The sequence below is a fragment of the Hyla sarda genome, chromosome 1 (genome assembly GCF_029499605.1).
Source record: "Hyla sarda isolate aHylSar1 chromosome 1, aHylSar1.hap1, whole genome shotgun sequence".
In the NCBI taxonomy this organism is placed as follows: Eukaryota; Metazoa; Chordata; class Amphibia; order Anura; family Hylidae; genus Hyla; species Hyla sarda.
Window position 1 is genome coordinate 239,531,396 of NC_079189.1, and position 14,699 is coordinate 239,546,094.

A 14,699-nucleotide genomic window follows, 5' to 3' on the forward strand; every position below is an offset into this window, starting at 1 on the left:
CCGCAGCAAGACCATCCCGCTTTGCGGCGGGCTCTGGTGAATACCAGTAGTGACTTAGAACCGATCCACTAGCACGGTCCACGCCAATCCCTCTCTGGCACAGAGGATCCACTACCTGCCAGCCGGCATCGTGACAGTACTCACAGACATTGCAGAGCAGTAACAATGTCTAAGTAAACTGTGAGAGTGAGCTGTGATTTGCACGTCCCTGTGTGGCTGCTCATAGTGGTGGATTGCTGTTCCGAACAGGGACCGGGGGGGGGGGGTGTTTGCCGGGTAACAGCTGGAGCAGTTGATTTGTGCCAAAAGTTTAAATTACTGTCTAACATTTCAGATGATGCCTCTTTTAGCTAAGACAAGTCGCACAATAATCCCCAGGTATGGCTAATAGTGCAGGTGATGCAGATGACTAGAATCTGTACCGTTTTTTCCCCTATACACTGCACTGTTTTGGAGATATCCATAAAAATACTAATGTGTAAATGAGTCGTGCATGTAACAGTCATAAAGAATGAGAAAGCGGCACTCACCATCCAGGACGATACTTAATTCAGTAGATGAACTTCCTCAAGCTGGTGCAGCGTCAGCTCGCATCTCTACATCTTACATAGAGGAAATGCAGGGTATTACTAGGGAACATGATGCTTCCACCCAATCATGTGACAGCTTCTATCAAAAATAATCACAACACAAACCAAACAGAAAAAGCAAAACTATAAATAGGAGTTGAGCTTGTTGCGATTGTTCAGACCCAATGCACCGGTGGCATAGTCCTGCTCTTTTTGTAAACATATCATTACTGGGAGAAACATTAAAATAGGCCCCATTGATCACTGTGTTAATGAATTGATTACTTGCCATACCTCTTTTATAGTTCATGCTTTGATGTGCCCTTGCGGCAGGTTTTATGTGGGAAAGACCATTAGCCAGCTCCATGTCCGGTATCGTGAGCATGTTCGTTTGTATCGGACTGGGAGTGGGGCTCCCCCGGACTGGGAGTGGGGCTCCCCCGGACTAGGAGTGGGGCCCACATGAACGAGATACATAGCGGAGCCTGTATGGATTTAAAGTTTGTGGGCCTGGAAAGAGTCCCTCTTCCATCACATGGTGGAGATCGTAATCAGATGTTGTTACGGAGGGAAACTCGCTGGATTGCTAGACCTGATGCCAGCGGTGCATTGGGTCTGAACGATTGCTACACTCCTATTTATGATTTTGCTTTTTCTGTTTGGTTTGTGTTGTGATTATTTTTAATAGAAGCTGTCACATGATCGGGTGGAAACGTCCCATTACCTAGCGTCAGCCCTTTATCTCCTTTATATTAGATGTAGAGATGGGAGCTGATGCTGCATTGGCTTGAGGAAGTGCGTCAGATGCACGAAACAGCTTGTTCCGGGTTGCTCCTGCCTCACACCACTACTCCCGCTTGTACTCGTGATGCCCTCATCTACTGAATTAAGTATCGTCCTGGATGGTGAGTGCTGCTTTCTTATTCTTTATGCCTGTTACATGTACAACTCTCTTAGAGCTGAGCACCACCGATACCAGATTAGTACGGGTTGCACTAGATATCATACACACCCGTTCCAGTGAGATTCTTAGTTTTGTATGTGCCAGATACATAACTCTCTTAGCTTGAGTGTAAGTGAGTCAATTTGGTGCACTGGGGGTGTTCCATTGCCCCTTTCTGCACTGCTAGGCTGGCTTGGCTGGTTTCTTATGAACACCTCAGTAGCATGTAGCTGCTATGTGCTACTGCTATAAATATTTATTAAGGGGGCAACAGCCAGGCGGGCCTAGCAATAAGCCATGGGCCTAGAGAATGCCTCCAGTTTAACGAATTGACTAATTTATATATTTTTATGGACATCTACAGACCTTTGTAATCAATGTAACCTGCACTATTAGCCAGTACCAATAGGTTAGTGTAATTGATCCTGCTGTAAGTTTCCCTTAAAGAGTACCTGTCACCAAACTAAACATTCAATATACAGTGGGGAAAAAAAGTATAAAAGTAAAAGTAGTTGTGCAAGTTCTTCCACTTAAAAAGATGAGAGAGGCCTGTAATTTTCATCATAGGTATACCTCAACTATGAGAGACAGAATGGGGGGAAAGAATACAGGAAATCACATTGTAGGATTTCTAATTAATTAATTGGTAAATTCCTAGGTAAAATAAGTATTTGGTCACCTACAAACAAGTAAGATTTCTGACTCTCACAGACCTGTAACTTCTTCTTTAAGAGTCTCCTCTGTCCTCCACTTGTTACCTGTATTAATGGCACCTGTTTGAACCTGTTATCAGTATGAAAGACACCTGTCCACAACCTCAAACAGTCACACTCCAAACTCCACTATGACCAAGACCAAAGAGCTGTAGGACACCAGAAACAAAATTGTAGACCTGCACCAGGCTGGAAATACTGAATCTGCAATAGGCAAGCAGCTTGGTGTGAAGAAAACCACTGTGGGAGCAATTATTATAAAATGAAAGACATACAAGACCACTGATAATCTCCCTTGATCTGGGGCTCCACGCAAGATCTCACCCTGTGGTGTCAAAATGATCACAAGAACAGTGAACAAAAATCCTAGAACCACATGGGGGGCCTAGTGAATGACCTGCAGAGAGCTGGGATGAAAGTAACAAAGGCTACCATCAGCAACACACTACGCCGCCAGGGACTCAAATCATGCAGTACCAGACGTGTCCCTCTGCTTAAGCCAGTACGTGTCGGGCCCATCTATAGTTTGCTAAAGAGCATTTGAATGATCCAGAAGAGGATTGGGAGAATGCCATATGGTAAGATGAAACCATAGTAGTACTTTTTGGTAAAAGAATGCTGAGTTGCATTCAAAGAATGCTGAGTTGCATCCAAAGAACGCCATACCTACTGTGAAGCGTGGGGGGGGGGGTCATCATGCTTTGGGGCTGTTTTTCAGCAAAAGGACCAGAACGACTGATCCGTGTAAAAGAAAGAATGAATGGGGCCATGTATCATGAGATTTTGAGTGAAAACCTCCTTCCATCAGCAAGGGCATTGATGATGAATTGTGGCTGGGTCTTTCAGGATGACAATGATCCCAAACACACCGCCAAGGCTATGAAGGAGGGGCTTTGTAAGAAGCATTACTAAGTCCTGGAGTGGCCTAGCCAGTCTCCAGATCTAAACCCCATAGAAAACCTTTGGAGGGAGTTGAAAGTCCATGTTGCCCAGCGACAGCCCCAAAACAGCACTGCTCTAGAGGAGATCTGCATGGAGGAATGGTCCAAAATACCAGCAACAGTGTGTGAACAACTGAGGGTATATAACAAAGTATTGAGATGAACTTTTGTTAGTGACCAAATACTTATTTCCCACCATGATTTGCAAATAAATTCTTTAAAAATCAGACAATGTGACTTTATGGATTTTTTTTCTCATTATGTCTCTCATAGTTGAGGTATACCTATGTTGAAAAATACAGGCCTCTCATCTTTTTAAGTGGGAGAACTTGCACAATTGTTGGCTGACTAAATACTTTTTTTCCCCACTGTATTGTTCATTATGTAATTATAAGACATGTTTCTGTTTACTTGCTATTAAAGTTCTCAACCTTTATATGTTTTTAATGTGATTGAAAAAATGGCTCTGTTCTGTTCCCTGTGCAAGTCAAACAGTTTGGTATCCTTCCAGCCTGACAGGAGACCAAACTCAGGAAGTGTGTGCGGGGCATGTTGAGGCACAACTCTCGCAGGCTTCAGTGACATTGCACCTGCTGGGGAACACCCACTTTCTCCTGCCGGGAGCTCACACAATGCAAGGGGAAAGGTATGATACAGAGCTTTTTACAGCTCAGAAAAAAAAATTAAGGGCAGAAGGAGTATTAGGAGTAGTTAGGGAATATAATATGAGTTTGTTTAGAAAATATGGTTTGATGACAGGTATTCTTTAACTCCTTAATGACCAAGCCCATTTTAACCTCAAGGACCAGGCCAATTTTATTTTTGCATTTTCGTTTTTTCCTCCTCGCCTTCTAAAATCCATAACTCCTTTATATTTCCATGTACAGACCCATATAAGGGCTTGTTGTTTGCATGACCAATTTTACTTTGTAATGAAACCTCTCATTTTACCATAAAATGTACGGCGAACCCAAAAAAAAATTTTTAGGGAGGAGATTTAAATGAAAACCAAAATTTTGCACATTTTGGAGGGTTTTGTTTTCACACTGGACACTTTACGGTAAAATTGACATGTGTGCTTTATTCTGTGGGTCAATACGATTAAAATGATACCCATGGCTAGATACTTTTATATTTTTGTACCGCTTAAAAAAAATCTAAAACTCTTTGTACAAAATCAGTGAACTAAAATCGGCCTATTTTGACCACCTATGACTTTTTCATTTTTCCGTATATAGGGCGGTATGAGGGCTCGTTTTTTGCACCGTCATCTGTACTTTTTTTTTAGATACTACATTTGCATATATAAAACTTTAGGATAATTTTTTATTAATTTTTTTTGAATAAAAGGTGACAAAAAAAACAGCATTTGTGGACTTTTTAAATTTTTTACGTTTACGCCATTCACCGTACGGGATCATTAACATTATATTTTTATAGTTCAGACATTTTCACATGCGGCGATATCAAATATGCTTATTTAAAAAAAGTTTTACGCTTTTTGGGGGTAAAATGGGAAAAACAGACAATTTTCATTTTTATTGGCGGAGGGGATTTTTCCCTTTTTTTTACTTTTTATTTTTAAATTTTTCAACTTTTTTTTACACTTTTTATGTCCCCTTAGGGGACTATCTATAGCAATCGTTTGATTGCTAATCCTGTGCAGTGCTATGCATAGTACACAGCACTGCTCAGTATTATCGGTGATCTTCTGCTCTGGTCTGCTCAATCGCAGACCAGTGCAGAAGACCCCGGGAGACGGCCGGAGCTAGGTAAGGGGACCTCCAGCTGTCATGCTGGATGATCGGATCCCCGCGGCAGTGCTGCGGGCGATCTGATCATCCAATCAAAGTGCCGCAATGCCGCAGATGCCGTGATCTGTATTGATCACGGCATCGGAGGGGTTAATGGCAGACATCCGTGTGATCTCGGATGTCGGCCATTACGGGCGGGTCCCCGGCTGCTGCTAGCCTGAACCTGCTGTGTATGATGCGAGCACCCTTCCGATCTTCGCGGTCATATACAGGACGTAAATGTACGTCCTGGTGCTGGAAGTCCCGCCAAACCAGGACGTACATTTACGTCCGTGGTCGTTAAAGGGTTAAGGTACATTTGCAGTAGTAAATCTAATAAATATGTTTACCATAAACTAAATAGCTATAAACTGAAGAACTTTGATTTCCAGGGCAAATGTAATTCATGGCCTATACTAAGGCTAGCCCATCAATTGTTAATTGGCCTAGCCATGGTGCCTGCACCACACAGTGAATGGGGAAGAAAGCAGCTGGCTCCATTTACTGTGTAGTGGTGGCATAACGTTACTGCAGCACAGCTCCAATGTGAGTAAACAGGAGCTGAGCTTCAATGACCAGCTCCAACCATTATGCAGTAAATAAAGCTAACTGCTTCTCGTGTGTGGGTTCTGGCTATGTTGAGCATATGATCAGTGGGGGTGCCAGGCATTGCAAGCTCGCCAGTCAGTGATTCTTGGCCTACATAAAATATAGTTTATTTTACTTTATTATTATTATGACTGTTTATAATCTATTAAAAGGGTATTCCAGATAATTTTCAGTTTTTTATCTGTGTGTGCTCAGGGAACATTTAAATAGAAAACAACAACCTCTACTTGCCCTACTAGATCCTCCATTGCCGCTGTCTCAAAGGGGTTATCCAGTGGCTGGGGGGTTTAAAATTATGCCCATTCTTTAGTATATAACAAAACCTTTACTCCCCTCCCACGCTTTTGTGATGCCTCCGCTGTGCCGTTTCGGCCCGGAAGCAATTGTCATCTTGAGCAGCAGCCTGAAGTGTTTGCTGACCTCAGCAATGTCCTGTCTCAGCCAGCGATTCACTGAGCGGCAGTGTGATACACTGGGCACAACAGCCACACTGCAGCTTAGACGGAGGATTGTTGCAGGACCCGAAGCAGAACAGCGGAGGCATCCCAGGAGAGCAGGAGGTGAGAAAAGATATGATTTGATATATAATACAGAACAGGCCTACTTTTGAATGAAGTACTGCAAAAAAACTTCCTTATGTTGATGTCTGCATCAGGACCTGCTCTGACCAAAGACTGGCTGAGTAGAAAGGTCCTGTGCTGACAACATAAGGAAGTGCTTCGCAACGAGGACCAACACTGAGACAGGGTGATTCGATATAGGTTTTTTTTTCTATTAAACTGCACTCTAAGGACAATAAGAAAAAAAAAACATGCCTTAAATACCCCTTTAACGCCTCTTTACAGAAGTAAAATGATTATATTATATAAATATTTCCATATATTTATTTTCATTACTTTGCAGAATTAAAGATTTTGTAACCATGGGTGTATACGCCAGTAAATTTAATGAAAGTGGTGGTAGAACTCTTCTAGAATCAACAGATCCCTCCCAAGCAAACTGGATTACTGCACATGCTGAAACCTGCAAAAGTAAGCAGAACCAAAAATTGTAGGTTTAAAGAGAATGTCTTAGGCTGGGTCACACCATGTTTTCAGCCATATGGAAACGCATACGGCTGGGGGAGCTAAAACCGGGCGCTCCTGTATTCCTGTCGCCCGTATGTAATTCATTTCAATGAGCCGACCGGAGTGAAACGCTGACTCCGGTCGGCTCATTTTTGCCCCTGGTCCATAACGGTTTTAGGTCCGGTGGAAAAACTGCATACGTTGCAATAATTAGCCAACATGAGTCTTCGTTTCATTCCAGTTGGCTCATTGAAATGAATTACATTCAGGCGGCATATGGCAGGGATACAGGAGTGCTTGGTTTTTGCTCCCCCCAGCCATATGCCTTCCCATATGGCTGAAAACGTGGTGTGAATCCAGCCTAACTTAAATTTTTTAGGTTTTTCTTTTTTTTTGTACATTTATGAGGGCTGCCATCATGCCAAAACTGTTTATAACAGCATTTAGCGATGTGTTTCACAGCAGGACCCCTGGACCATAGACAACAATAGACAGAACCGGCCCCATTTAGGCCTTGTTCATATTTCATCAGAACGATGGGAGTTTAGCAGAAAAAAAATAGTGTGTGCACTATTTTTTTTCTCCGCTAAACAACTGGATATCCGACAGGCCCCATTCAAGTGAATGGGGTCCATCGGGACCAGGTCGTGTCCGTTGTATTTCGACCTGTTTTAGGGTCTGTTCTGCTCAAGAAAAGAAAAAGCCGAATGGACCCTGAGCGGACGGAAGACAATGGCAATGCAAACATAGCCTTAAATGAATTAAAGACACTACTTAGCATTCTCTGTGACTTTTTAGAGGTCATTCTACAAGAAAGTGTATGCTATTCTGAATGTTGTCTTCTCTCAACTGGTGTCACCATTCACTGTACCCCTTGCCTGCTCTGAGAAAAAAAGCATTATTTGGAAATGATCTCTACAGACCAAGAAGTCTCAGGTTAGTTTTAGACCTAGTGACCAGAATGAAAAAGGGAACATTTTTTATTATTTTAAAATATAGATAACAAAATGGAAAATAAAAATAAAAAAACATCACCAAAAATTCTTTAAAATTTTCAGAATTTAAACTTTATTTAAGCAATAGGTCATTTTTTTTATCACACATTTCCTTTAAATAAAGCTGATTTGTTTTTTTATATTTAACATTATAACTATACACTGCCTATGATTTCAGACTTTCTAACTTTAAAGGGGTTATCCAGGAAAAAAAATGTTTTTATATATCAACTGGCTTCAGAAAGTTAAACAGATTTGTAAATTACTTCTATTAAAAAATCTTAATCCTTTCAGTACTTATGAGCTGCTGAAGTTGAGTTGTTCTTTTCTAAGTGCTCTCTGATGACACCTGTCTCAGGAACTGTCCAGAGTAGAAGCAAATGCCCATAGCAAACCTCTTCTACACTGTGCAGATCCTGAGACAAGCAGAGATGTCAGCAGAGAGCACTGTTGCCAGACAGAAAACAATAACTCAACTTCAGCAGCTGATAATTATTGGAAGGAATACGTTTTTTTTAATTGAAGTAATTTACAAATCTGTTAAACTTTCTGGAGCCAGTTGATATTTAAAAAAAAGTTTTTTCTGGAATACCGCTTTAAAAGTATTTGTCCAGTTTAGTCAACCCATTTTTAGAATCCTATGGGGGAACCCTGAATTAATAAAGGTGGTTTCTCTATTCAGAATTTTCATCTCTTGAGGACAGAGTTGAGAACAGCTACAAAGAGCATTTCTCTCTGAAGATGATCTGACCTGTCTGTCATAACACAGGAAAGAACAGGTCCACCATTTAATTGGGAATTATGTAATACATTATTTCTCCTGTGGTGGCACTGCAGGGAGATTAATAACGTTCTGTCGGATGTACCTACAGATTACAAACGAGCCCCGTGGATCCCAGCAGGGGGATATTTTGTGATCTGCTTATTGCCATGGGAACAGTCTCAAGTTTGGATTGCCCAGATCATGCCACTTCTTTATGCCTTGGATCAGAACACACAAAACACCAGCCCTAAATTGTTTGAATACAGTAATATTGCAGTGTTACACTAGGATCCCTTCAGGACCTGGGTGCTGTGTGTCTTATGCCTTATGTTGTACATTCCTTTGTACTGTTTTTTTAATGTTATGTGTTAACTTTTACTGTTTTTATAATGTTTCATTCTGTTAATTTATTGAAACTGTGGTGTTCCAGGCATGACCCAGAGCACTGTAAAGGGGTTAACCTACACACACAACTAGGAACCTTAAGAACAGCGGTCTCAAACTGTGGCCCTCAAGATGTTGCAAAACTTCAACACCCAGCATGTCGGACAGCCATTGGCTGCTCTATAGGGCAAAATAGGCAGCCGCCAAGAGCGTCCTCTTGATTGGGGCGCTGCTTCACCTGCCCCAAGAATGTTACTGCACAATGTCTCCACATAGGTCCTGACAGCAACCGCTCATCTCCCCCACTAGAATTATGCTCCCTCCCTCCCCCAACCTCCTCAACTGACCTCTTAGATCAGTGATGGCGAACCTTTTTGAGCCTGAGTGCCCAAACCATAATGCACGCCAACTTTTTTTCCCTCAAAGTGTGAGCACAGCAATTAAATCAAAATACTGAGGTTTAAGTTTAGAAAAAAAAACTCCTACAGTTGCCATAACTAATTAACATGTTTTGTTTTAAAAGAAGAACACAACAACAGAGTTCAATGATCCAAACCTTACAGTTCCCCCACATTAGGTGCAGTATAGGTCCCTCACATTAGGTTGGCAGCATAGTTCTCCCACATTAGGCTGGCTGTATTGTTCCCCAATATTAGGTTGGCAGTATAGTTCCCCCACATTAGGTTGGCAGTATAGTTCCCCCACATTAGGTTGGTAGTATAGTTCCCCCACATAAGGTTGGCAGTATAGTTCCCCCACATTAGGTTTAAGTTCCCCCACATTAGGTTGGGAGTATAGTTCCCCCTATTAGGTGCAGTTTAGTTCCCTCACATTAGGTTGGTAGTACAGTTCCCCCACATTAGGTGTGCAGTATAGTTCCCCCACATTAGGTGCAGTACAGTTCCCCCACAGACATACGGCCTTCAGAAATATACAGTGTATTGGTAGTAGGATTTATTGACCAGAATGCAACGAGTTTCACTGCGCAGCGAAATGCGTTGCATTCTGGTCAATAAATCCTCTTTTAAGCACATCCTTCTGTTTGGTCGATCAGTGCCGTGAGCCGGATTCCCTTGAAGCCAAGCACCTACTACCAGTTCCACTCCGGAGGGCAGCAGATAACCTTTTTCTACATACCCATTCCATTGTTGTGTATGCGTTTACACAACCACCCAGAGTGAGCAGTTCTAAAATATATATATTTGGCCCCCTGGGTCCAACAATACTATTCTATGGAGCACTTATTTCCTTGTCTCTAGAGTTATATACAGTGTATGGCTGGAGGCTGTATGTCTGTGTACTGCCTCACTTCAGTGTTCCGACCACCGATCGGTCACAATCTACTGCTATATCCTAAAGGTCCCGGGACCAGAGGAGCGGTGGTCGGAACACGATGACGTGCTGGTCACTTACCAATGCCGTGCGTCCTCCTCGATGCTCTGCTCGGCTGTTGCTATGGGCGCACTCAGGGGACGTCAGTGACGTCCCTGTGTGCGATACCTCGTGGCGGGCCAGTGTTTTTAAAGTTAACGCGGGGCCGCAGAAAGGTAACCAGGGCATCCTTGTGTGCCGAAAAGATCTTTCGGGACCCAGGGATGTCCCAAATGGGCTGATTGCGAACTATGGCTGCGTGCCCACAGAGGGGGCTCGAGGTGCCATCTATGGCACACGTGCCATAGGTTCGCCATCACTGTCCTAGATGCTGGAGGTATAGGACATGTGATGATGTCACCATCATGAGTAGGAGGTTTAATAATTACATGAGTAGGAGGTTTGATACAATGTGTCACCTCGGTAGTAAGGAGATTACATGAGGAGGAGGTTTTGTTACAGTGTGTCACCCCAATAGTAAGGTAATTACATAAGAAGAAGGTTTGTTACAGTGTGTCACCCCAGGACATAGCATGAGATTTGGATTTTTTACAGTGTGTCACCCCAGTACTAAGGTAAGTACATCAGGAGGAGGCTTGTTACAATGTGTCACCTCAGCAGAAAGGTAATTACATGAGGAGGGGGTTTGTTACAGTGTATACCCCAGCAGTAAGGTGATTACATGCAGAGGAGGTTTGTTACAATGTGTCAGTCCAGTAGTAAGGAGATTACATGAGGAGGGGGTTAGTTCCAGTGTGTCACCTCAGTAATAAGGAGATTACATGAGGAGGTGGTTTGTTGTAGTGTTATTCCAGTAGTAAAGTAATTACATGAGGAGGGGGGTTGTTACAGTGTGTCGCCCCAGCATTAAGGTGATTAAAGTAGTCAATGACAACCTGGGGCAAAGTCAGCTCCTGCTAAGAAATCTGTCAGGACATCATTATAACTTAGTCTTAATTCAGATTGCTTGAAGCAGAGGAGTAAGAAGCACAGTGTTAATCCAGTAAGGACAAGTACACTAGATTGTAAAGGCAACCACTCTATGGGTCTCACCACGCCAACATTAGGACTAAAACCCTGGACTCTGCGTGCCAAAGTTAGTGCAGCATGGTTTCTAAATCACGACTCCTCAGATCTGCATCCCACTGATGGGAATTACAGTACTAGTGAAAAAAATAGATGCCATAAGCTCTGCTGTCCTCAAGTCACTACTACATACGGCTAAAGAACAAGGGATAGTGTAAAAAATTACCAGCTCCTGGGACTCCAGGGGAAAAAAACATGCACCTTGGTTAACCCTGCTCTTAGTTTTTCGGTAAAAGATTAGCGCCTCCATTTTGGATGATTTATTTTGACAACCAGCAAAGTAAACCAATGAATAAGTAAGTTGTTAGCAAGTTAGACCTATGTATGGCTTTCTTTCTTGTCCATGACCACTAAGGGTACCCCAAACACAGATTCACAGGAAATACCCCAGGTGAACTCATCTTCACTACAACCCCCTCCACCCTCCCTTTATCACTGTGCCAGGGCAAGATGTGTGAGGAATTCTTGTGGAAGCCCTCTGCATACTGTGACCATGGTGACTTGGACCATGGCCAATGCGAGGACTACAGTTCTCTTGGTTCCATCGGCACTTCTTCTGGACTTCTGCAATATCACCAATAGTAATATACAAGAATATTGTACTTCAGAGATACTGACAAAATATTGCTAATATTGGGCTTGCTTTATAGATATAACATAGTTTTGTCTTGGGATTTTGCAAATATATGCAAATATTCTTTCTATATCCGCAAAATTTGCATATTCGCTATGTTCGTTCCTTTTTTTTCATGTGAAAATTCGTTATGAAATTTGCATAGTGCGCATGCGCGATTATATCTTTCACATAAAAGAAGGGAGGGTATCAGTGTCTTCGCATATACGAAATATTTGTGCTCCATAACGACTCCCACAGTAAATAATATTGGAGCCTTCTTTGGACCACAAGCTGGAAGCAGGGAGGGATGATCACTTTTTTTTCATTTTTTACACAGTACAGATCATTGTTGTGATGTGTACTGTGAAGGAAAAAAAAACAAATATTCATAATTATGAATATATATCGATATATTCTAAATATTTGCGAAATTGCGAAATGCCGATATTCACGGTAAAAATTAGCATTTCGAATATTTGCGCTCAACATTAATCCAGATTTGTTTTGCTTCAGCCTTAGAGCCCATAATGCCAAGTTATAATACTGTATGATATGCTTCTATTACCTCCATGCACCACTTTGTTCCGCTTTAGTGCCCAGGACCCACACCTGGAAGTGCTGCAATGCAAAGTCTTTTTATTTACTATTGTCTCTGACCTTTTCCAGCAGTCCATGCGGCCAGAGACAATCTGTCATAAGTCGAAAGAAGAAGAAATGATCCAGCGCTTGGAAAAACAGCAGCTTTATTTTCAAATCCTCTTTAAAACAGCATGAAACTAATACAAGTTCACAGTATCTGAAGGATCTTGACGCGTTTCAATTGCATGCGCTCTTTGTCAAAAGATACACTCTCTACTTCCTGATACCTAGATATAGGTGGTTCTAAGTAGTGTTGGGCGCCAAATATTCGCAATTACGGATATTGGCATTTTTTTTTTCACAGTACACATTACAGTGATCATCCTTCCCTGCTTCCAGTTTGTGGTGTAAACAAGGCTCCAATACTGGTTACTGTGTCAGACTGGCGAGCGCCTGAAAATTCGCATATGCGAATTTTCGTGCATATGGATCCCTCCCTTCTTTTAGCTCTTTTATCATGCAATATTGCCCATGCAAATTTTATGGTGAATGCGCATGCAAATTTTATGGCGCATAGTAAAAAAAAAAGGCAGCGAATATTGCGAATATGCGAATTTTGCGAATATATGATGAATATTCGTCCATATATTCATGAAATATCGCAAATTCGAATATGGCCTATGCCCCTCAACACTAGTTCCCAGGTGAGTTCAATATGTTAAAATGACTGGCCGCTGAGAGAAGCATGCCGTCAACACATAATTTAAAACCAAATGAGATGTTCAAAAACAGACATTCAAGCAATGTAATTCCATTTGAGATGATACTCTGCTGAAATAACAGTTTACCACATTAATGCTTAACAAGCTAAATTATGTAAAATGTAGACTATAGAGATGATGCTGTCCAATGTAAGAATTTTATCATAAATGGTTTATAACCTAAAAACGCAGGACATATCGCATCATCTGAACTGAAGTCCACATTATCTCAAATGGAACTGGGAAAACAATTTAAATATAAGCCCTATATAGATTAAATGTAAAAATATGCATTCTGGAATGAGAGAAGAAAAATTATCATCAGTTTTAGTAATTAAATAATAATTCTTTGCGCATGTTGAGACCATGAGGCATTCTTGGTTTCAAGATGAACTGCCAAAAAGCCTCCCTGTCCATTAATTTCCGCTGGATGTCACCTCCTCTAATGTTCCTGTGTTTTTTTTTCAATGCCTTAAAGGGGTACTCCTGTGGAAAACTTTTTTTTTTTTTTAAATCAACTGGTGCCAGAAAGTCAAACAGATTTGTAAATCACTTCTATTAAAAAATCTTAATCCTTCCAGTACTTTTTAGGGGCTGCATACTAAAGAGAAATCCAAAAAAGAAATGCATTTCCTCTGATGTCATGACCACAGTGCTCTCTGCTGACCTCTGCTGTCCATTTTTTGGGAACTGTCCAGAGCGGCATATGTTTGCTATGGGGATTTTCCTCTGCTCTGGACAGTTCCTAAAATGGACAGCAGAGGTCAGCAGAGAGCACTGTGGTCATGACATCAGAGGAAATGCATTTCTTTTTTGGATTTATTTTTAGTATACAGCTTCTAAAAAGTACTGGAAGGAGTAATATTTTTTAATAGAATTTACAAATCTGTTTAAACTTGTATGAATTTCGTGTCCTTGTTATGTTCTTGTATGAAATGTAATGAAGCACTGGAACGGTTTCTTATGGATGAATTAGTAATGTCATTCACATGTTCTAAAAACCATGTTTTAAGCTTACGTGTGGTACAACCCACATATTTCTTGCAGCAAGCTTGGCATTCTATAATGTAGATACAATGGGTGGTTTTGCAGTTGAGATAATTTTTTATCTCGTGATTTTGTATTCCGCATTATGAAATTTTTTGCACATTTTGGCAAATTTGCAAGTGCGGCATACAGTAGAGCCGCAATGATAAAAGCCGGTGGTGCGTATTGGTGGATGTATTCTTAGATTCCGATGTAACCAAACTAGGAGACAGTAATTCGCCCAGTGCGGGTGCTTTTTTGGATACTACATGGCACTCTGCTCTCAGTATCTCAGATACACAAAAATCATCCTTTAGTAGATGTAAATTATTATGAATAATCTTTTTGATTTGTTTGAACTGGGGTGTATATGTGATACTCAGTACTGGAGCCGATATAGAGTTTGTTGCAGAATTTTGTATATAATTGTCTTTCCTTGTAAGTAGTTTTTTCCTATCTTTTTTGATTACCTTATGGAATGCT

General features: G+C 41.4%; 1 protein-coding gene across 3 annotated transcripts in view; it reads left to right on the forward strand.

Moving 5' to 3' along the window:
- Positions 1 to 14,699, forward strand: part of LOC130366974 (uncharacterized) — a 306,433-nt gene that overhangs the window by 14,942 nt on the left and 276,792 nt on the right. For all 3 annotated transcript variants that reach the window (XM_056569362.1, XM_056569366.1, XM_056569373.1), the window contains exon 2: positions 6,472 to 6,599. In XM_056569362.1, coding sequence (XP_056425337.1) covers positions 6,491 to 6,599 — 109 coding nt within the window. In that variant the 5' untranslated portion in view covers positions 6,472 to 6,490. The remainder of the gene's footprint in view (positions 1 to 6,471; positions 6,600 to 14,699) is intronic.